Here is a 23,115-nt window from a genome sequence, read left to right as displayed (position 1 = left end):
ATGTCTCTGTATCTCAGTTTGTTTCTTGGGGAATGATCCACATTTAGAATTTCTAAGTGTGGATCATTCTGAAATCTCTATTGTATATGCTACATATTGCACAATGAAGTGTAATCTTGAAGGCAATTAGTGAATGTAATTAGCATTAAAATTATAGCATAGTCCTTTCCACATATGATGTGCTATGTACAAAGCCACAGGATGTGCACAATTACATCAACCTGTGTGCAATACAAGAATAATGTCACATTGACAAATAATTCCTTGCATATTTTGGCCATTATCAACATATGCAGTGAACATTAAGTTGACCTTTACTGAAAGGCTGAATGTTACTTAAAGGGCCAATTCTCATCTAGTCCAAAGTCCTCGAGTTAGCCAGAACAATAACACCTTCAATTCTTAATTTCAAATTCTCCAATCTGAAATGTTGACTCTGGTTCTTTTCCTACTGATGTGGCGTGACCTGCTAAGTACCTTCAGTATTTTCTGCTTTTGTTTTAGTCTTACAGCATCTGTAGATTTATTTTTTATTGACACTTTCAGTCAATTGGATGCATCTATTACGCTTTTAAGCTCTGTGACTATGATTCCTGCTCCTGACCTGATGCCCCATTGACTGTCAGTTTGATTTTGCATGGTGTGTCAGATGAGCATGATGACCAGACCTACTGATTAGATTGCAACTTGGAACTGGCAGAAGTGCGAAGTTAAATACAGCCCCTCAGGGTAGAATATCATCCAGGAAATCTTGTACTTTGCACTCAACCGTAATGGTAAAGCTTGATTATGGGTTACCATAATTAATGGGTGGGTTACCTGCAAAAGCCCAAATTTTATAGCCTTAACACCCTTGCTGAGTTGCAAACCATGTTCTGGAGGACACTTCCCCACACACTTAGGCCAACAACCCCGCATTCAAACTGTAGGAGCATTTACACACACAATAGAATTATTCGCCCATTGTCTTCAGATCGGATGCTGTCTGCCTTTCATATTAAATGTAAATAGTTCAATGAAAATTGTTTGAAAATAGTGTGCTTGCAATGTAACCATACCGTCAAAATGGATTACTGTGTCATTTATCTTAGGAACATTTCAGGCTGTAGATGAGTTGTGGCTGTTCCAACATTATAGCAGTGAATACAGATCAAGCATACTTTAGTTTATCCAAAAAGTGGAGAAGAGCCATTTCATACAACAATTCTTTTTCCTCAATGACAGCCTGTAATTTAGCACTAAACAGAAGGTGCGTTTTCAGACTTTCTGTATGTTGGTAAATTGATTAGGCAATTTGCAAGAGCCAAAGAATTTAGGTTTATGCAGAACTACCATTGTTGGAATAGGCAGGGTTAAAGTGAGGAACTGAGGCTTGAGCAAGACATTCAGAGGCTAGAATGAGGTTTCTGTTAAGTTTTTCCTTCTTTATTATGACATAAATGGAGCCGAGAGAATGGATCCCAGGGCAATGGTGAGCTCTTCTTGCACGATGCGGAAGAACAGGGAGATTTCCAGTGTCCCCCATGACTACAGCTGTAAGAAGCGCAACACCTCCTTTTCAAACAGACTCATTCAGCTCCACTGTCATAAGGATCATTACAGAAAATCTTTCCTACCAAATGCAATCAGCATATACAATAGTTCATCTCTGTGCAGCAGGAGACCACACATCATTGGTACATTATTGTGTATATTAGTATTCTGGACATTATTATTAGTTAAGTCTGCACACTGCTAAGTGCGCTTTTAAATGTTGCTTCTGTAATGAAAGAATTTTCCACTCAGAATCAATAAAGTAATATTGTTATTATTATTATTACAGTCCACATTAGGGAACTGGAAGTAGAGCTAGAGCTGGATAACCTACAGGTTGTTGGTGAGAATGAGAGGTTGGTAGGAGGTAGCCACCAATAAGTTGCAGGAGGTGGTTAGCTGGGTGACTGTCAGAATCAGAATGAGGTTTAGGACCTCATATGTTCTGGTTTAAGGTGGTGCTGCCGAAGGCATGGAACAGCTTTGTGGTAGATCGAAAGGCAATAGATTTGACTAAAAACATTACTTATAACATCTTTTCTGAAGCAAATTGTGGTGAATTATCGCCACAGACAGGGGGGAGGCAAGCGGAGGCGAGGCTGATTCGGGGAATGAGCCATGCTGGGGGGCATTGCAAGGCGCAGTGTGTTTGAGCCACAGTAGCAGATGGAGTTGGTATCGCTGTCGCTGTTGCACTGAATGATGGAGAGGAGTTGATGCAGAAGAGATTTGATGCCTGTCCACCTAACCTAGGTGCGAGGGTGGATCGCTCCAAGTGCTGAGCCAATTTGGTAAGATTGAGAATGGCTTTGGGCTGGGCAGCCCAAGTGTTTCGTGGCACAAGTAGACTGGAAACCCGAGTGATAGGAACGGAGGTGAGGTTCAGACTTACTTTGCTCGCTCTCCCACGAATATTAATTCCTTTCTCTGCGGCGACAAGGCTGCAAACTGATCTGGCAGCTCTGCATTTTTATCCTGCTGGTGTGATGATCTGGGACTGAGGTTTGGGCCTGCTCTTCCTTCTTTGGGAGTGGATTTGGGACTCAGTCTGGTTCAGGATGCTGTTGGCTTGATTCTGTTGTTGTATAATTTGGCATGATTTGTGTGTGTGTGTGTGCTTTTTCTCTCTTTTTCTCTGTGCAGTGTCTTTTGGTCTGGCTTTTAAATTAGGTTATTGACGTTTCATGCTTTGTGGCTGCCTGTAAGCAGACAAATTTCAAGGTGTATAATTTATACATGCTTTGATAATAAATGTACTTTGGATCTTTGAATCTTGAATATATTGTAAAATTTGTTCTGCAGCAGTACTGTGCAATATATAATAAAAATATAAATTACAATAAGAAATGTATATTAGAAATAAGTAGTGCAAAAAGAAGAAAATAAATAGTGAAGTAGTGTATGAGGGTTCACTGTCCATTCAGAAATCTGATGATGGGGTGGGGTGAGGGGGTTGTTTTTCCTAAAACATTGAGTGTGTGCCTTTAGGCTCCTGTACCACCTCCTTTATGGTGGCAATGAGTAGAGAGCATATCTGAGTGACAGGGCTCCTTAATGATGGATGCCACTTTTTTTTTGATGCATCATCTTTTGGAGATGTCCTCCATGCTGGGAGAGTAGCGCCCATGATGGAGATGATTGAGTTTGCAACTTTCTGCAGCTTTTTCCAATCCTGTGTAGTGGCCTCTCCATACCAGATGGTAATCCAACCAGTTAGAATGCTCTATACAGTACATGTGTAGAAATTTGCCAGAGCCTTTGGTGACATGCCAAGTTTGCTCAAACTCCGAATGAAACATTAACTTTACACAGTTCCTTCATTTTATTAATTATATAATCATTTTCATTTTTATATTTTTCAGCCTCCGAGGAAATAATATTTCTGATCAAGGAGCCTCCAAACTGGTTGATCAAGCTCTTGGCTGCCACAATTTACAAAAGATTGCGTAAGAACTGATGTTTTTAAAGTGGAGTTGCCACCTTCAGTTGTTAAAAGTCAATAAAGGAAGCAGAATTTGATGTAGAAGTGTACATATACATTTGATTAATTATATTTCTGATATCAAGCCTGAGCCATAACCATTTGCAAAGTATGGTGAATGCAGAACAAAATGAGTAGTTCTGAAATTTGGAGAGAGGAGGTAACATACCAAAATCTGAGAGGGTCACATCTCTCCTTATTTTATTTCCCACCTCACCTTACCATTTGTATCGCTGGTGGCAGCTCCAGTATATAATTTCTGGTGGCTTCCAGTTTGCTAAGTGGCATTAGGTTTGTTTAAATTTACAGATTTTGTTCTATAAAATAATTTGACAACATAGAATATATTCTTTATGAAACCAGTATTTAAATTCAGGAGATGTGCAATTACTATTTGAACTTCTATTTTTTTTTAGATTGTTTCATAATAATCTCACTGACGCATGTGCCCAGAATTTTGCAAAGCTTCTTAAACACAAGAAAAACTTTTTAGCACTAAGGTAAGATCAGAATGCCAACGGTACTTAATAAAATAAATGGTCAGACTATGAAAGCCTGAAATTGCAAGTAAAGGCATGATTGTAAATTGTGCATTACGTCTGAAAAGGATTTAAATTTCGGTCTAACCAAGACTCAGCGGGATTTAGTCTATAATTAAGCTTGGTTTTAAGTTCCAGTAACTTGCATCAGGTAAGTGTACTTTACTCTCTTCTCTGCCATGGGTATGACTGGGATGTTTCCTGTATTAACCAAGGAATTTCACTCACTATTTCCTTGCAAGACCACACCAAAGCTGTCCCCTATTATAAGCTACCAAAATTGCTTTTTGAGAAGCCGTCAGAGGTGTGACGACCCATCTGCAACATCAGGGCAACATTTGAGCATGACTGGCAACATAAATCTTGAATATCCTTAAGTTTATAGAATTCAGGGGAAGCTCTCTGGGATTTGGAGTTATAACTGTGCACAGGGATGTTGGAGATTAATCAGGCCAGAATCTGGCTGAATTACAGGAGGTCAGGGTAATGGAATTTGAATGCCATTATGGCATTTAGGATTTAAAATAAATTTGGAATTAAAAGCTATTATCTCTACTGAAGACATGACAGTACTATATCGTCATTAAATCATGTTCTTCGCTCTCAAAAACATGTTATTGTTGTCTTGTCCAGCCCACTGATGTGATTGACTCCCAAGCACCTCCTCCGTTCAGAGGCAAGCTAAGATGCACAATAAATGCTTGTATTGTCAGTAGCATTCACAGCCCAATCAAAAAAAAAGAGAGGGGCCATAGAAAATGGTGGATTAAGCCAACTGCCCTTTCCTTTTAAATGCTGGAAGTATTTCCATGCAGATGGGTTAGTTGGTCCCTGTGATTTGGTTTTGGCCATGAATTTGAGTGGCAGTGGGATCTGCTTATGCTGCAAACTGTACCAAATGGGGATTCCACTTTTTTTAAGGCAATTACACTGGTGTTGATTTAATCTTTAGAGAATTTTTTGAATAATTTCAGGCTGGGCAACAATCATTTAACAGCTGCTGGGGCAGAAGTACTGGCAGAAGGTTTAAAGCAAAACAACTCCATCCAGTTCTTGGGGTATGTCATCAGTTGTTAATTTATTTGCTCTACTTTTGCACATTTCTGGCAGACATCCTATATCATCTGCAAATGAATAAAACTACTGTAATTTTTTATTGCATATGATACTCTTTCACTGTGCTACTATAAATTTACATTGCAATAGATACAAACATCTAAGTTAAGTCATAAAGTTGGAAAATTCAAATCGTATCACAATAGGTTTTAGTGGATAATTTCTGAAATCATTGCAAAATAAAACCAGGCATAGGATTGAGCAAACAGGAGAGCTAAATGGGTACAGTATATTCTGACTCGCTAGATTAGATTGAAGTGGCTTCTGTTTCATACATATAATAACTCAGTGATGCACTATATTGGAACATAGTTTACAGCACTGATATTTAAAATTACAATTAATAAACTTTTTCTTTGACATTTGTTCAGGCTTTGGGGAAACAAAGTTGGAGATGCTGGTGCCTCTGCTATTGCAGCAGCCCTTGAAAATAACACTAGTCTCTTGTGGCTGAGGTAACAATGCTTGCACATTCATGCCTCGTGTTGATTTTTTTTTATTACAATTCAGTTCTTTAAAAACCTGTTGCATATAGCTAATTGATTCTGTTTTCTCTCTTCTGACCAATAGCCTTGTCGATAATAACATTGGCAGTCAAGGTGCTAGGGCGTTGGCCTTAATGTTGAAGAAGAACACCATCCTGGAAGAGTTGTGGTAAGATTAGTTAATGAAGTTCATGTATTACCGTGGTTCTGGAGTGAGATTAATAATTCACCTCTAGATTCAATTTTTTTAAAATTCTGGTTTCTGGTATTTGTGCATTTTTTTATTAACTATACTGAAAGTTTGAAACTTATACTGTCATCAGACTTGCCTGTGCACAGAGATATTCACTATGTAGATGAAAAATCTGCAGTAACCCAGGCTTTGATTGAATTGTGCAGTGTGAAAGTGAAGAGCTGAAGACTTCAAATGATCTAAAAACTACTTTCCAATGACAATTTCAGATGATGATCCTATTGCCCTAATGTACAAATCCACCAAAATGGTATTTTACCACTTTATTTGTCCACGCAGCACTCTTGCCTTGTATGATGATCCCTTTTGTGACTAAATCTTCTGTCTTCCATCTTCTCAGAGACCTCTTGGTTTTCCCATTCCAATTCCTCTGCATCTTAAAGCTCCATCTCCCATTTTTCCCAGTTTCAATGAAATGTTATCAATGCAAAATCTTAACTTTCCACAAATGTTGCCTAAATGTTTGGAATTGAATTTGATATTCATGCCATCAGGGTGTTCTTCCACCCTGAGGGTGGCCTCATCTTGGCACGAGAGGACGCCATGGATTGACAAGATAAGATTAAAGTCTTTTTCCCAGGGTAGGGGAGCTTAAAACTAAAAAGTATAGATTTACAGTGAGAGGATCCAGAAGAAGAACTTTTTGAATATGGAGTGTGGTATATGCATGGAAAGAACTGCCAATGGAGGTGATAAATGCAGGTGCAGTAGCAGGTTTGAAATGCACTTAGACAGGTACATGGCTGGTAAAGGATTCAAAGGATAAGGGTCAAATACAGGCAAATGAGACTAGCTTGGATAGGCAATGTGGTCAGCGTGGGTTTTATTAGGATGAAGAGGAAGGACCGGCTTCCATGTTGTGTAACTCTGTGACTCTATATCGAGGCGAAAGATCTGCAGATGCTGGAAATCCGAAATAAAAACAAAGGAAGCAGAAAGCAATCGGTAACCTTTCAGATCAAAGGCTCTTTATTGGATCTTTGGAAATGTGTTGTTGCCTCTTCATTATTACCGGTTGAGTCCTGGAACTTCCCACGTTCTCTGAATGAATAAGAGAAAATCATGTACGTCATCCAAGGTGCATGGAGACTTAAAGAACTGAATAATCAATGAATTGATGTTTATCATTACATTTTCAAATCATGTAGATAATACTGACAAGTGGATAATTAAATGCTTGTTGAAGAATTCAGATCCACTGAATAAAGCAACAAAGGAATCAGTTGGTTCATTTGTGTCCTCTGTGCAGAATTTTCCATGATAAATTACATCCTGGTATTTATACTCAATGAACCACAAGGGATTGGGACCTAATTACATGGGGGTGGGGGAGAACGCAGTTCTGCTAAAGCAGTGGGATGTCTGTTACTACTTGGCACTACTTACCAAAAACACAGTCACCAAAGGAAGGCAGGAATTCAACAGTTAAGTAAAAAAGAAAGAGTCAATTAAGCAATAAAGCATAAACTAATGTTTTATGTCTGCAGTAAAGTGGTTTTGGTCCCATGTGTATCTTGTGGATGAAGAAACTAGTAATGTGGTTCAGTGGGAAATTGAAAGCAATGTTGTCAAAAAGGGCTAAAGTTGGCACAGATATTCTTCAGTTGGCTAGGCTATGGGATGAGCATTTTACTACATGTGATTACATCAGTGTATACAATGGGAATGATGCAATTGTCTGAAAGGAGGCACAGTTTTGAGAGCAGGAGAATTAAAATGTGAATTGTCAGGATAAAGAAGTAGAAGCAAGCATTGAGATCAGCTGAGAAGTTGTACAGTTAAGACTGGAGATGTACAGTTAAGACTGGAGATGTACAGTATTTGGGAAAAGAACAGAATTAAACAAAGATACTTACATAAATGGAAGGGAAACTGAAAGGCCCATGGAGTGAGTGGAGACAAAATTACGATGACTAAGGTAGCACCACCGTCACTCACAGAACTTTTGAGCTCTTGGACAAATTAAAGACAATCATAATAGGAAATGGTGTGGCGCATGGCCAAGTGGTTAGGGCGTTGGACTAGCGATCTGAAGGCCGTTGGTTCAAGCCTCGGCTGAGGCAGCATGTGTGTCCTTGAGCAAGACAATGCTGCAGTCTACCCAGCTGAGAATGGGTACCGGCAAAAATGCTGAGGGTTAACCTCGCGATAGACTGGTGTCCTATTGGGGGGGGGGGGGGGCCGGGGGGAGTCTCGTACTCTCAGTCGCTTCACGGCACGGAAACCGGCATAAGCCTGATGGGCCACAAGGCTCGTCACAGACTTCAAACTTTAATAATAGGAAATGAGTGTGCTTTGCAGCTGCTCTTTGTGATTTTGGTTAAGCAGCTTTCAGCTCATAATAGCCAAACAGTAATTTCAGAATATATTGAAGACTAAGCATAAGTCAATAATTCTGCTGACCATTAACAAAGATGGTTTGTTCTGTCTTCAACCCTGGCAGGGGATTCTGCGAAAATTTTATAACAGATTTTCTTAGATTAAGTTGTTTAAAATAGTAATAAAAAAGAAAACCCAATATTCGTTTCACTTTATGTATATTTTGTTGTTGCAGTCTTCAGGAAAACAATTTAATTGATGAGGATATACAGCACTTCATAGAAGGACTGCAGAACAACTCAAGCTTAAAGGTTCTCAAGTATGTAAAGAAATTTTGTTAAAAATGATATTTATCAAGAACTCATGGTGTCAGCTACAGTTATGTACCTAGAATAGTTGTTGTGGCTATCCTTTGAGGTTGAGGATGATGGTCTTCATTCTGTTGGTCTACTTATGGGCTCTCAAGTGGCTTATGAGTCCAATCTTGAATAGTAGAGTGCAGAGGGAAGGATTGGCCCCTAACACGTGTGTGTGTGTGTGTGTGTGTGTGTGTGTGTGTGCTTGAAGAAGCTATGCAAATAGTTCATTTCCCTTCTCTCTTTCAATAGTTCAGCACATTTATCTTTGTTTAGTAACTTGACAAGAACTATTTTAAGCTTGATACTTGATTATATTAAGAAAAGATCTAGTACGTGGTTGCTTACACTGAAGAAATATGATTTGATTATTAATTTAGTATTATCAATTTAAAAGTCATACTTGCTCCCACTCATCCCAGCTATGAATATTGCTACCCTTTTGTTTATTGGACCTAAAATGTCTCCTTCGTTTGAACCAGTCTTCTTTGTTCATTTTTATTGCTGCACCCTGATTCAGCGTGACTCAAGATTTCAAGCTATGTTTGGACTGACTTTGCATGTTTAGCGAAAGGAAAGCAAACGTACCTTTAAAAGACCTTGAACCAATAGACACGACCAGTTTCAGAATCAGGTTTAATATCACTGGCATATGTCGTGAAATTTGTTCTATTGAAGCAGCTGTAAAATGAACACTATAAATTACAATAGGAATATATATAATTAAATTAAATGCGTTGTGCAAAAAGCGAGCAATAAAAGATAGCGTATGTCTTCAGGCTCCTGTACCCACCTCCCTGAGGTAGCAAAGAGAAGAGTTTGGAAAATCAAACATGATTAAAAGGAAGACAAATAAGAGATAAATTGATCTGCCTTCTGCTTGCAGAAGTGGAGGATACAACTCCAAATGAATAAATCCAGTGAAGCCAGGGATTTCTTTTTCAAGGTGGATTATAAAGGAAGAGTGTGGGCACGTGGCCAAGTGGTTAAGGCATTGGACTAGCGACCTGAAGGTCGTAAGTTCGAGCCCCAGCCGAGGGAATGTGTTGTGTCCTTGAGCAAGGTGCTCAAGATTAGGTAAGAGTACAGACTGTCGCAAACGCCAATATACGGCAGTGTCCTCAACCTCCTGCGAAGCATGCAGGGGTGCAGTGGTAGTCGGGATGCACACAGCACATTTTTAAGAAAAAAAAGTCGAAATAAAGGAGCTAATTAATTAGGTGCCACCTGGCACGTGAATGTCGGCCCAGATCAGAGGTGACGGAATCGGCAATCGCTCGTGATATCCTGATAGCATAGTAGAGGCTCCACGAAAGAAGGCAAAAACGTACAAATTCCATCCCGAATGGGAAGAGGAATTTCTATTTACCTTGGTGAAAGACAAGTGTGTATGTATATTGTGCCACCAAACACAAGCACTGACTAAAAGAGGGAATCTGGAGTGGTACCACAACACCAACCACCAGAAATTTAAAGACACCTACCCCCCCCAAGGAGCGCAATTCGTGCCTGGAAAGTTGAGCTGAAATCGGAGTTGAAGGCCCAGCAATCGTTTTCCACAAAACATGCTGCTCAAAATAAGGCTGCTATTGAAGGATCATTTCGTGTAAGTCACCTTTTGGCTGAACACAAGAAGCCTTTTACAGCTGGCGATTTGTTCAAGGAAGCAATGGTCATTACCACAGAGACGGTTTTTAATGACTTTAAAAACAAAAACGGCATCACAACCGCAATACATAATATGCTGCTTGGCCCTGCAACAGTGACAAGGAGGGTAGAGTCATCGTCAGAGGACATGAATATTTTTCACTACAGTTCAATGAATCCCTGGATGTAATGCAAACAGCTCAGCTTGTTGTATTTGTCAGAATGGCTTTCCAGGATTTTACAACAAAGGAGGACTTCCTCACTCTTTTGCAATTAAAGGAAAGAACGAGAGGTGAGGATATTTACAATGAGTTTAAAAAAATATGTCCGTGAAAATGACATCCCCTTTCATAAACTGGTGGTAATTACTACTGATGGGGCTGAGCAATGCGCGGTGTGCGCGTTGGTTTTATACCACTAAAAGTCAGTGCCTACTTCGGGTCAACTTATCTATGTGAAATTGCATTTTCACAGATGAAAATTATTAAATCTAAGTACAGGAACTGACTTACTGACAGACACCTCACTAGGGTTGCCAACTTTCTCACTTCCAAATAACGGACAAAAGCAGCAGTCAAATCCCGGGACATTTGTGTTTACCCCGAGAAGGACTACCATGACCATGAAGTTTTGCACGGGCACCTCTGTGCGCATGCGTGTATGTGCCAATTTTTTTACCCCACAAATCGGTTTTGGCTTAATTTTCATTATTTCTACTTTATATAGGCTGTGTATTTATCATATCATTCCTGCTTTTACTATATGTTAGTGTTATTTTAGGTTTTATTTTAGGTGTTATTTGGTAGGTTATTTTTTTGGGTCTGGGAACGCTCAAAATTTTTTCCATATAAATTGCTTCTTCGGCGTAAAGCATTTCGGCACGAAAGGTTTCATAGGAATGCTCTACCTTAGCGGGGGGAATATGTGACAGTTGGCAACCCTACACCTCACAGACTGTCTCAGACTGGCTGTCTGTAGTTATGAGCCAAGTTTCAGGGAACTAGTAGAAAGAATTCAGCCCCAGTCATCACATTGAGTGCAACAGTCAATATTTATTCATTTATTTTTCATATTGAAATAAAATTAAATAATGAAACTTAGAATTAAAGGTGTGAAGTATTGTAATATTCTTAAAGAAAGACAGCTATGGCCTGCTTGATATGCTAGTTACAGTGTTTTCTTGTTTGAATTAATTTGAACATTTGACAAAAGTATTTTGTGTAATTCAAATACAATTTGCCCAAATAAAAAGCCTCAAATTGGAAGTACAATCTGAGCTGTTTTTTCTCTAAATGATTTAGTAGGTAGATCTTGCCTTTCACTGAGGTCGAGACAGGGGATCTTGGGCTTAAAAAGGTTGGTGACCACTAGTCTAGGGGAAAGCACCCGAGCTATGGTCCATTATACAGATTTAACATAACTTCCCTGTTCTTGTATTCCAAGCTCCAATTAATGAATGCAAATGTTCTCTATCTCTTCCTAACCACCTTCTCTGTGTTGCTGCTTCAGGAAACTTTGGACATGTACACCATGCTCCCTCTATTTATCATCATTTCAAGAGTCAAACCATTCACTGAGTATATCCTATCCCTACCAGTCCCTGTAATGTGTAACACCTTTTATTGTTCAGGACCCTCTGTTTCCATGTGCCATTTTTCTGCCCATCTCAGTAGATGATCAATATCATTCTTGCCCTTTTCAATGTCATCACGATTGCCAATTTTTGTGTTATCTTCAAAGTTCCTAATCTTGCCCGTTAATTTTGCATATCGAACAAATCACAAGAATCCCAGCACCAATCCCTGCGGGTCTTTGCTGCTTGCAAACTGAATCAGCCCTCGACCATCATCTTGTGCCTCCTGGTGTTTAAAAAGTGAATCCCTGTAAGCACGGTATGATTTTGAAGTAGTGGTCCACAGAATGCAGGGTTTTATGAGGAAGGTGGCTGGAAAGTGATTGTCAATAGGAGCAACTCCACACTGGCATTTAATAGTTTACAATGACATGGTTTGAAAGCTACATCAAGAGAAATCTACAGCAGTGAATGAGTAGGAATATGGTTAGTAATGACCATGGGCTAAGTTTAACAATGTACAACATTTAAAGAAATTTTAACATTCATTTTAATAAAGATTTAATTAAAATTAAGTGCTTATTTGATTAGCATTAAGCTAATTAATTAATTAGGGCAGGAGATGAGCTGCTGTTGTAAAAGAGGGGAGCTTGTGGATATCTCTGTGTGGGGCACCTATATCTGTGCAAAATGTCTGCATGTTGAGGAATTTGGCTAAGGAGCTGAAGTCTGAACTGAAATAGGTTGTGAGACATCAGCAAGGGAGAAAGTTACTCGGAACTTTAGCTTAAGGTGGCTGTGTCACCCCTTAGATTTAGTACTTAAGAACTGCCTATGCAGTAAGTAAAGTGGGAATGGGAATTTAGGAGATACAGTAGAATTGCAAAAGCTTCCATCCCTGCATTTGTTCAGTAGATCTAGGGGAGAGCAATCAAACTGACTGTGGCAGTGTGGTACAAGAAACTGTTCATATGGCAGGGCAGAATGGAAAGAGATTATAATTAAGGGTTGAATAGCTGGTAAGGATTGATATTGTCATTTAGAATCACAAAGTTTAGACCTCAAAAAGGTCTATATTACTTACCCATTGTCATAGCCAAGGATATCTCATCTAGACTGCAGAGGAATTTAAAGTTGAAAGACAGGATACAGTTGTCCTTTTCTCAATGACACAGGATGGATTAAGAAAAGGTTTCTGCTGAGAGTTGGAGCAGAACGCTTAACGGTAATCATTTCTGCAACATTACCTTAGCCAAAAACAAATATTGTTGGGATCAGGGAGATGACTGCATGTTTCAAAGACTGTTGTACAAGACGTGTTTCGATTTGTGGAGTGCCAAGAAAGAGCTGTACAACTGGGATAGACTGTATCCCAACTGAACAGCATGTTGGGACCAGAGGACAAACAAATCAAGAGTGAATCAGCAAACAGTCCAAATAAGAAAGAATTTTATTGCAACAGATGGATCCTTTAATATAATATAAAAATGTGAAAAAGGCAAGAGGATGGCACGGTGTACAGCTATAAAGATGTTGCCTCAAAGCTCCAGTTCAATCCTGACTTCCAGTGCTCTCTGTGTGGAGTTTGCATTTCCTCCCCAGGATGGTGTAAGTTTCCTCTGGGTGTTTCCTTCTCCTCTTACATCCCAAAGCGTGTGGTTTGGTATATTAACTGACCAAGGTAATTTGCTACTAGTGTTTAAAGGAGTCGTGAGATCTATATCCAATCGCAGCAATGGTAATTATTCAACTTAAGGTACAATTCCATTTGCTATGATATTATTCTGCATTAAACAGTAAACTTTGTATGAATTATTTGGGTGAATAATGTTGGGAAGTGCTTGAGTTGCAAGGTTAACTTAATTGCAGGGAATGCCTATTACCATGACCTTTTTATTTCATCCTCTCTACAGGTTGTCTAATAATAAGATAACAAAGAAGGGAATAGAATTTATTATTACTGCTCTAAAGCACAACACTACCATTACATCAATTTGGTAAGTCTTTAATATGCAGTCTCTTCTTGTCACTTATAGAGCTGTCCTCGGGCTGATCATCTTGTTTCATAGCTTCCCTATGTATCTAATATTAAAATCCAGGTAACCCAATCAGATACACCTCATATGCTCCTTGTTGTGGATCTCCACCATGCATCCCCTCTGGCCAATATGTGCTGCTCTGTATTCACAGGGAATCCTGTAAACACCAGCTGTTCTGGGTCCCAGGTCATCTTTGACCTGCATAAGCTGTGATTTGAGCTTCTTTACGGGTTTGTATTAATCCAGTATTTCTTCAGGATCTTGGCGATCCTTCCAGAAACCATAGAACTATAGGGAAGACAGGGAGTACTGATGGGTTCATCCTCATTGTTAGGTTTCCTGTTCTTTTTCTGTTGGTCCTTTTCAGGGCCTGGTTGATTTCCTTCTCATTGTGACCATTCTGTAGGAATGTCGTGCGTAATCATATTTCCTCAGGGATATTCTCCAGGTCCAAATTAGTATTTGCACAGTTAATCAAAGTGGAAAGAACCATTCGATGTTGGGAGGCATGATGGTGACTGAAATAAATATTATGACCTTGCACATGTTGGCTATCAAATAAACTGAGGTATATTATTCTGTTTATTAAAGCAGGCAATCAAATTACAAATGACTGGTGAGAAATTAAGATACCCATTGTTCAAATCAGCATGTTTTAAATTTGATTCGTTGGTAACTACAAAACATATAGGTCTCCTTCCTCAATCACACTTTATTTACTGGTGCACAAAGCAAGCAGCCTGCCTCCTCTCACCACACTGTTCTGGTTTGAACAAAGAAATACCATATTTATACAGAAATCAACCCATTGTACACAAATAATGATCCAAAAGAAACTCTATGCATTTCTGAAACCCACCATAAGTGCCAATCATAATACTATTTCAGGTGTTAATACCTAACTAATTCTGTGTGCTAAAGAATTAGTAAAGTAACTGTCCAATATTAAGCATTGCCTTAGAATCCTTTGTTTGCATTTTTATCTTGTTTTGGTGTGCTTGGTGACCTTGGTTTCCCAGGCTTGAACAGAAAGGCTGTAAAAGAGCTAGCCCTTCAAGGGCCAAGTTCAGCCTGGGTGACTGCACCAGGTCTGCACAGTGTCTCTGTCAGCTTATCCTTTTGATTTGTTGCTTACGGAACGAGTCTTTACAAAGTGCCTGCACTCTGTTCAGTTAGCACACATTTTAACCTGTGCTGCAAATTCCACACTGCATATTTGGTGATTTAGTCAACTTTTCTCACACCCTGAGTGCAGGAATGGAATACATTGGCCATTACTTCTGAAAAACCTCGGCTGATTATGTTTGATTTCCCCTTTTTAAAGACTGGCTTTCTCTGTAATGATGAAATGAACTTTCAATACTCTCTTGTCACATACTGCCGAAATACTCTAGGATTGCAAATGTCCACGGAAAGATGTTGAAATACGAATTAGGCTTTCAAAAGAAAGCAGGGTGAAGGAGAGCTCTCTGAAACAGCTGTCATACGCTGTACTGTGCCACATTCTAATCACAGCACAATTTTTGTATATTCCAAGCTAATTATTATACAGAAATTATTAGCATGAAATATATTGAATCATTTTATTTTTGATTTTCAGGTTAGGAAGAAATCAAATGACTGATGAGGAGATTGAAGAGATGACCAGTGCAGAAAGGAGACTGACATTTTGATCGAAAATGTTGTCCATATATCACTGATCTCACAAACAGCTGTATTGTCCCACTTAACTTAAATATAAATATCTGAGGTCTCCATCAGTCAGGATTAACCATGGATGCTACGTTCCAGCTATCTAGATATGTAAGCCAGGGCAGTACAATATGGAGAGCAAGTTGTTGCCCATGTAGCAAGCTCCCTCTCTCCATGTATCAGGTGGATCCAAAGGAATGGCAGAGACTGATACAGTAGCCCACCTGTGCCCCTTCTCCTGTCAGGCTTAGTAGCCAAGTCACATGTGTCGTGTCTTCAACCCTCCTCCTGGACCCCCCGCCCTGGTCTTCTGCCTGATCTGGACCTTATCATTGCCAATTCCTGACAGGACATTAACCATCTAGACTTTTAACACTCCTCACTCCTTCCAAACGCTCGGCTCTCCACTCTCTCAACACTAATCCTAACTTCACCATCAAACTCACAGATAAGGGAGGTGCTGTAGTAGTCTGGCAAACTGACCTCTACCTTGCTGAGGCCTAGCACCAACTCTCAGACATCACCTCTTACTTGCCCCTTGAATAGGACTCCACTAAGAAACGCCAGGCCATTGTCTCCCACGCCATCACCAACCTTACTGGCTCTGGGGATCTCCCATCCACTGCCACCATCCTCATAGTTCCCACACTGTGCACCTCCTACCCAAAATCCACAAACCTGCTTGTCCAGGTAAACCCATTGTTTCAGAATGCTCCTGCCCCACTGAAATCATACCTGCATATCTTGACTCTGTTTTATCCCCACTGGTTCAGTCCCTTCCCACCTACATCTGCGATACCTCTTCATCTTTTCAAGATTTCAGGTTCCCTGGACCCCATCATCTTAATTTTACTATTGATGTCCAATCCCTATACACCTCCATCCTCTACCAGGAAGGCCTCAAAGCTCTCCGTTTCTTTCTGAACACCAGTCCCAACCAGTTCCCCTCCAACACTACGTTCTTCCATCTAGCGGAACTTGTCCTCACTCTAAATAATATCTCCTTTGGGTCCTCCCACTCTCTTCAAACATGGGCACTCACACTCACATGGGTCCCAGCTATCCCTGCCTGTTTGTTGGCCACGTGTTCATGTTCCAAGCCTACACTGGTGACCATCCTGCACTCTTCCTATGCTACATCGACAACTGCTTTGGTGCTGCCTCCTGCACCCATGCTGAACTTGTCGATTTCATCCACTTTGCCTCCAACTTCCACCTGGCCCACAAATTCATCTGGTCCATTTTGGATACTTCCCTTCCCTTTCTCGATCTTACTGTCTCCATCTCCAGAGACAGCTTATCCACCGATGTCTATTGTAAACCAATGGACTCTCACAGCTACCTGGACTATACCTCGTCCCACCCTGCTACTTGTAAAAACACCATCCCCGCCTCTCAGTTCCTCTGTCTCTGCCACATCTGCTCTCAGGATGAGGCTTTTCATTCTAGAATGAAGGAGATACCCTCCTTTTTCAAAGAAAGGGGCTTTCCTTCCTCCACCATCAACGCTGCCCTCAACCGTATCTCATCCATTTCACGCATGTCTGCTCTTACTCCATTCTCCCGCCATCCTACCAAGGATAGGGTTCCTCTTGTCCTCACCTACCACCCCACCAGCCTTCACATCCAGCAGATAATTCTCTGAAACTTGTCCATTCGTCCCTCCGCATTGATCTCCTTCCTGGCATTTATCCTTGCAAACGGAACAAGTGCTTCATCTGACCCTACATCTCCTCCCTCACTACCATTCTGGGTCCCAAACAGTCCTGCCAGGTGAGGTGACACTTCACCTGTGAGTCTGTTGGGGTCATATATTGTGTTCAGTGCTCCTGGTATGGCCTCTTGATTGGGAGACTACTTCGCCGAGCATCTACACTCCATCCGCCAGAACAAGCGGGATCTCCCAGTGGCCACCCATTCCCATTCTGATATGTCCATCCATGACCAACTCCATCGGGATAAGGCCACACTTAGGTTAGAGGAACAAGACCTTGTATTCTGTTTAGGTAGCCTCCAACCTGATGGCATGAACATCGATTTCTCAAACTTCCAGTGATGCCTCCCTACTCCCCTTCACAATTACCAATCCCCTTTCCCTCTCTCCTGTTAGCTCCTTACCCACCCATCACCTCCCTCTGATGCTCCTCCCACCCACCCCCTTCTTTCTTCCATGGCCTTCTGTCTCTTTCAGTAATCAACTTCCTAGCTCTTTGCTTCATCCCTCCCACTCCAAGTTTCACCTATCACCTGCCGTTTCTCTCTCCCCTCCCCCCCACCTTTCAAATCTACTCCTCAGCTTTCTTTCTCCAGTCCTGCCAAAGGGTTTCAGCCTGAAACATCAACTGTACTCTTTTTCCATAAGTGCTGAGTTCCTCTAGTACTTTGTGTGTTGCTCGGATTTCCAGCATCTTCATCTTTTCTCTTGTTTGTGAAGGGTTTGGTTGTCAGAGGCTATTTGAGGCACACACCATTGGGAGCATCCATTGGGTAGTGGGAGCTTATCCCCATTGCCACCCCTGGCTATAACAACCTTAAGGAACCAATTATAGATGTGAGAGTGTCTTATTTATGGATTTATTACTCAGCTGGGTGGGAAGGAGATGCGTCTCTGCCAAAGGAGGCGTGCGTAAGGCACTGTTTCCTTCTGCTGGCCTACAGATCACCCTTGGGCAAGGTGTAGCATCTGCTTAGCCCACCCCCATCCCGATCAGGGTCACATGAAGCCAGGAGAGCTGCAGGTGGATGGTCACATGAGAAGCTGGGAAATATCAAAAGTCCTGGTTATGTGACCACTGACGCCAGGCAGACAATATCTGAAAAGTGTTGATAATGGCTGGGATAATCCGTGTTGTAAAGCCACTGGCTGGAAGAAGACAATGGCAAACCACTTGTGTAGAAAAGTTTGCCAAGAATAATTAAGGTCATGGGTAAGACCATGCATGATTGCCCAGGTCATATGACACAGTACACAATGATGATGAATTACTTTACTAAACATGTTTTACTTTATCCATCAACTGAATACCTCACTTATTGTGATTAAGAGTGGTTTCCATTTTCAGCATTACTGATTTCTGATGGCCATTGTCATCCACTATGTTAGTATGAAAACCTTTTGATGTCTTATCTTTTCATTGTACATTGTTCCAGGAAGATTCCTACAAAAAATCATATTCTTGATACATTCATTTCAGATATAGCTGTTTACATTGTAAAAGTGTAAAGGATTGCCTGCAATAGTAGAATTTTATTTTATACCAATGCAATCTATAATCTCTGGTCTGCTCCATCCTTTTCTTTAATTCCATCATCTGTGGAACAAACTAGTTTTATGATGAATGCAGGAGACCCCATCAAGGACAGCAACAAATGCACCAAAAATGTACTGTCAGCTAGGTGAATACAGAACCTGCTAAATGGTGTGGCTTAGAGCTAACCATCCTCAGATTTTACTGGAAAGTTTCCTAATCTAATCTAATCCAGGCAAAGTTGCTGTCTTCTATATTGTGTTGGTATTGAGTATATATTGTGCTAAAGTCACCAAGTGTGGCATGAGTATAAGAGGAATGATGATTCCAGGCACTGGAAGGACTTAATTCAATGTACATTTCAATGGCAATGTTCCCATCTTCTGCCCAGACCCACGTAGATTTATGTCTTCCTGTGTTAATGTTGAGATAGCCTTGGGGCTCAGAGAAAATTAAAGTAAAAGTGAGGCTAGATCCTTTGGAAACTGATCAGACCATTATTTGTTCATTTCACTGTCAGGTTGTAATGGTGGAGTGGGTACAGTGAATAATGACAGAAGAAGTGTATTCTATAAATGTAAATTTCATGGACTAAGTATACCAGTTTGAAACTTAAAAATTCAGCCATATAGATAGATAGACAGATATACTTTATTAAGCCCGAGGGAAATTTGGTTTTGTTACAGCCGCACCAACCAAGAATAGAGCGTAAATATAGCAATACAAGAAACCCCAACAATCAAACACCAAAAAGCAAACTATGCCGGATGGAAAATAAGCCCAGGACCGGTCTATTGGCTCAGGGTGTCTGACCCTCCACGGGAGGAGCCGCAAGTTCGATGGCCACAAGCAGGAACGACCTCCCGTGCCGCCAAGTGTTGTATCACGGTGGAATGTGGCCGAAGTCCAACAGTAAAAAGTTCAATATCCAGTCTGCAAACACGTTCCTCGATCATGATATACCCCAGATTGCACCATCCATTATTAGCCAGAACTGTAAGCACCGAACTCCTTTACGCTTACTGCTCTCAGTGCACTTCTGGTCAGTCGGAACGGTATTACCCACCGAACTCCTCTTCTCTAAAAGTCTCTGTTGTCTCGACCCGGTCCTCTTTCCTCAGATATGTAATTATAAACGTTGGTGAGGCATTACCTAGCCACATATTGAGAGTGGTTCTGTGAATATTCATGTGAACACAAAAGATACAGCTTGCAACCACCTGCAGCCAGTGCACTGATTAGAATACAGTAAATGTTAGGGACCTGATGACATTTGGTTTTTAAGGTCAAAAGCTTCTATTCTGCTATGACTTGGACACCAACTGCTGTGGAGCACTCTGGCACAACTTTGAAAGCCAATGTCACTGTCACTGAACAGAAATAAGTTAGCTAGTCCTTCAAATTTGTACTGATATTTTGCCATATCTGAACATGTTTTTTTTTCAAGCATTCGCATAACCTTCATCCAAACTAACATGGACAATTTTAAAAATGATTTGTGGCCGTGGCTTCCGGAAGAAAGGAAGTACTCTGTTTGCAATACTTGTAATTTCTTCTGAAGAGACTTTGCTTGCTTCTGATGAGAAAAATGGAGGAGCAGAATGGTTGGTAACTGAAAGCAGGATGTTGCTAAGACAATTAACTGAATGGATGTAAATTATGACCAGCAATTCCTGGTCATTCTGGTACAGTAATATCAGCCTTCCTTTTGGCACTATTTCCACGGTCTTAATGTGGGAGATGTAAGGATTAAAAGAGGTGCTATATTCTAAGAAGTGTGTGTTGTGTTGTTTCAGTAATATTTGAGTAATCTTATGTTTGTGTATGTTATTTATATATTTTTTAAAGTTTCCTTGTTGAGATAACTCATTACAGGTTATATGTATAAATATGTGCTTTGCCACCAGGTGATACTTGTGTGCATCACTTAAAGTAAACACTGATGTAGACTCCCATTTCAGACTCCCGTGTCTTCCTTTGAATTAGTTTAATGTTTTGAAGTTACAAAACATAACATTAGCAATGGAGATGGGATTTTTAAAGCGAACCCAAGACAGCTATCAACCCGTTGAAGCGCAAAGACACATTTAAACTTTAAAAAAAAATACAGCAAGAGGAACAGAGAGTAAAAGAAATGCACTCCAACATGTACAGAGATGGTCAAGTTTTTAAAAAAGCAGTGCTGCACATGTTCTGTTGGGATGACACAATTGAGTGTTAAAACAAAATATTAGAAATCAGAAGAATTCACAGGTTCATAAAGAGTGAGTATTGGGTGATGATCATTAAAAAAGAGCGAAAGTGGCTGGTTACATTGGAAAGAAGCACATGTTTGATTACACAACAGATAACTGGATTTTAGAGCAAAATCAACAGTATTTTAAATAAATGAAATAGCCAATAAGAACAGGTACCAATTTTGCTGAGCGCATTGGGATTAAAGTCATACAGTTTGCTTCGAAGCTTAATTGCCCCAACCAATTGAACAGAAGTGTGTTTTGCTGATATTGTGAAAGTAATGCAGGAACATTTGGAACCAAAGACATTGTTGAATGCAGTGGAATCAAAAAGAAGGGGTGTCCTTTTCAGTGGATGTGGCTGAATTAAGGAGATTGTATGAGCATTGTCAGTTTAGTAATAAACTTAATGATGCACTGAGAGATCACTTAGTTGTGGAAGCTTCCAGGAAAACATTAAAAAACAGCTCCTAGCTGAAGCACAGCTCACATTTAAAAGAGCAGTTGAAGTTGCTTTTCAATGGAAACATTAGACGGAAGGACAATTGAGCTGCAGTCAGGAATGAAAGTGACTGTGAACAAAATAGTAAAGTCTAAACAGAAACCAGCCTGGACAAACAAATCATGTTACCATTGTGGCAGGAGCTCACATACACCAAGTAAGTGCAGTTTAAAGGCGAAACTTGCAGCAAATGCAACAAAGTAGGACACATACAAAGATGAAAATAAATGGACTGTATGGGAAGAGAAAAAGATAAAATATCAAACTGCAGTTTCAAAAAAGAGCACTAATGTGTATTTTGTTGATGAAAATTCTGATAACGATGACTGGTGCAGGACTGGGAATAACATGAAAGCTAACAATAGACGAGTAATATGGCTTGCACCAGAATAGAATGACAAATTAATTAAAATGGAATTAGACACTGGTTCGGTCTTCAAGTGTTTCCACAAAATGAGTGTGAGAGGTATTTCAAAGATACGAACCCGCAGCCTTCAGATATTCAACAAAGAACTTATACTGTGGGAAAATTAACTACTGTAGGAATTACAGTGAAATATAACAACCAACAATCCACATTGGGCTTGTATGTGGTAAAACCATGAGGATCAGCTTTATGGGGACATGATTAGCTGAAACAATTACAACTTGATTGGAGATCCATCCACCATTGCATGCCATACTGTATACCCTCCAATGAAGCCAACTGAAAATGAATTTAAAAGGTATTGGATGATGCCACAACTGTCTCCATGCTTTACACCATGAACTGTTCCCCAACAGAGGATAAGCAGATATTGATGCCAACATCTTTGCCTCTGGTTGGAAAGCAGTGGTCCGACTACAACATGCAACAGTAGGCAATATATCTGAGAAAGCTGATCAGATCATAAATGGACCAATAGAAGGATTAATAAGAGAATGCTCTAGTGAACTAAATGTACCTTCCCAAGATCAAGATGCACAAACTAGAAGAAAAAGGAGAAGAAAGGTGTTCAAATCTGTTGGAAGAACTTCTTGCAGTGTCTGTTCTACAACCACCACTGACGAGGCCCCAGATCCTCACACTGTTTTCACAGCCACAAGTCCCACCTGCCTAGCAGAATGATACCTCTTACCAGGAAAGATGTTGTCCCATAAGAGTAAAAAAATCCTCCACAAGGATTAAATCTTTAGGCCTGAATGGGACAATTTAAAAATTTACTCTGCTGTGGATGTCTGTATGTAGTAGTTGTAGTACATGGCAGCGGTCCCCAACTACCAGGCCGCAAAGCATGTGCTACCGGACCGTGAGGAAACGATATAAGTTAGCTGCACCTTTCCTCATTCCCTGTCACGCACTGTTGAACTTGAACATAGGGTTGCCAACTGTCCCGTATTTGCCGGGACATCCCGTATATTGGGCTAAATTGGTTTGTCCAATACAGGACCGCCCTTGTCCCGTATTTTCCCCGCTAAGGTAGAGCGTTCCTATGAAACCGTTCATGCCGAAATGGCGTGAAGCGAAGAAGCAATTACCATTAATTTATATGGGAAAAATTTTTGAGCGTTCCCAGACCCAAAAAATAACCTAACGAATCATATCAAATAATACA

At 40.4% G+C, this 23,115-nt stretch overlaps 1 protein-coding gene across 3 annotated transcripts in view; it reads left to right on the top strand.

The window, feature by feature from the left end:
* nod2 (nucleotide-binding oligomerization domain containing 2) overlaps positions 1-20,728 on the top strand; it is a 36,455-nt gene extending 15,727 nt beyond the window's left edge. For all 3 annotated transcript variants that reach the window (XM_072279590.1, XM_072279588.1, XM_072279589.1), the window contains 8 exons: positions 3,396-3,479; positions 3,931-4,014; positions 5,028-5,111; positions 5,541-5,624; positions 5,740-5,823; positions 8,462-8,545; positions 13,716-13,799; positions 15,442-20,728. In XM_072279590.1, coding sequence (XP_072135691.1) covers positions 3,396-3,479; positions 3,931-4,014; positions 5,028-5,111; positions 5,541-5,624; positions 5,740-5,823; positions 8,462-8,545; positions 13,716-13,799; positions 15,442-15,514 — 661 coding nt within the window. In that variant the 3' untranslated portion in view covers positions 15,515-20,728. The remainder of the gene's footprint in view (positions 1-3,395; positions 3,480-3,930; positions 4,015-5,027; positions 5,112-5,540; positions 5,625-5,739; positions 5,824-8,461; positions 8,546-13,715; positions 13,800-15,441) is intronic.
* The last annotated feature ends 2,387 nt before the right edge of the window (positions 20,729-23,115 follow it).

Source organism: Mobula birostris, chromosome 15, assembly GCF_030028105.1.
Source record: "Mobula birostris isolate sMobBir1 chromosome 15, sMobBir1.hap1, whole genome shotgun sequence".
NCBI lineage: Eukaryota > Metazoa > Chordata > Chondrichthyes > Myliobatiformes > Myliobatidae > Mobula > Mobula birostris.
Note: the sequence above shows the minus strand (reverse complement) of the source record. Positions and strands in the feature narration are given on the sequence as shown.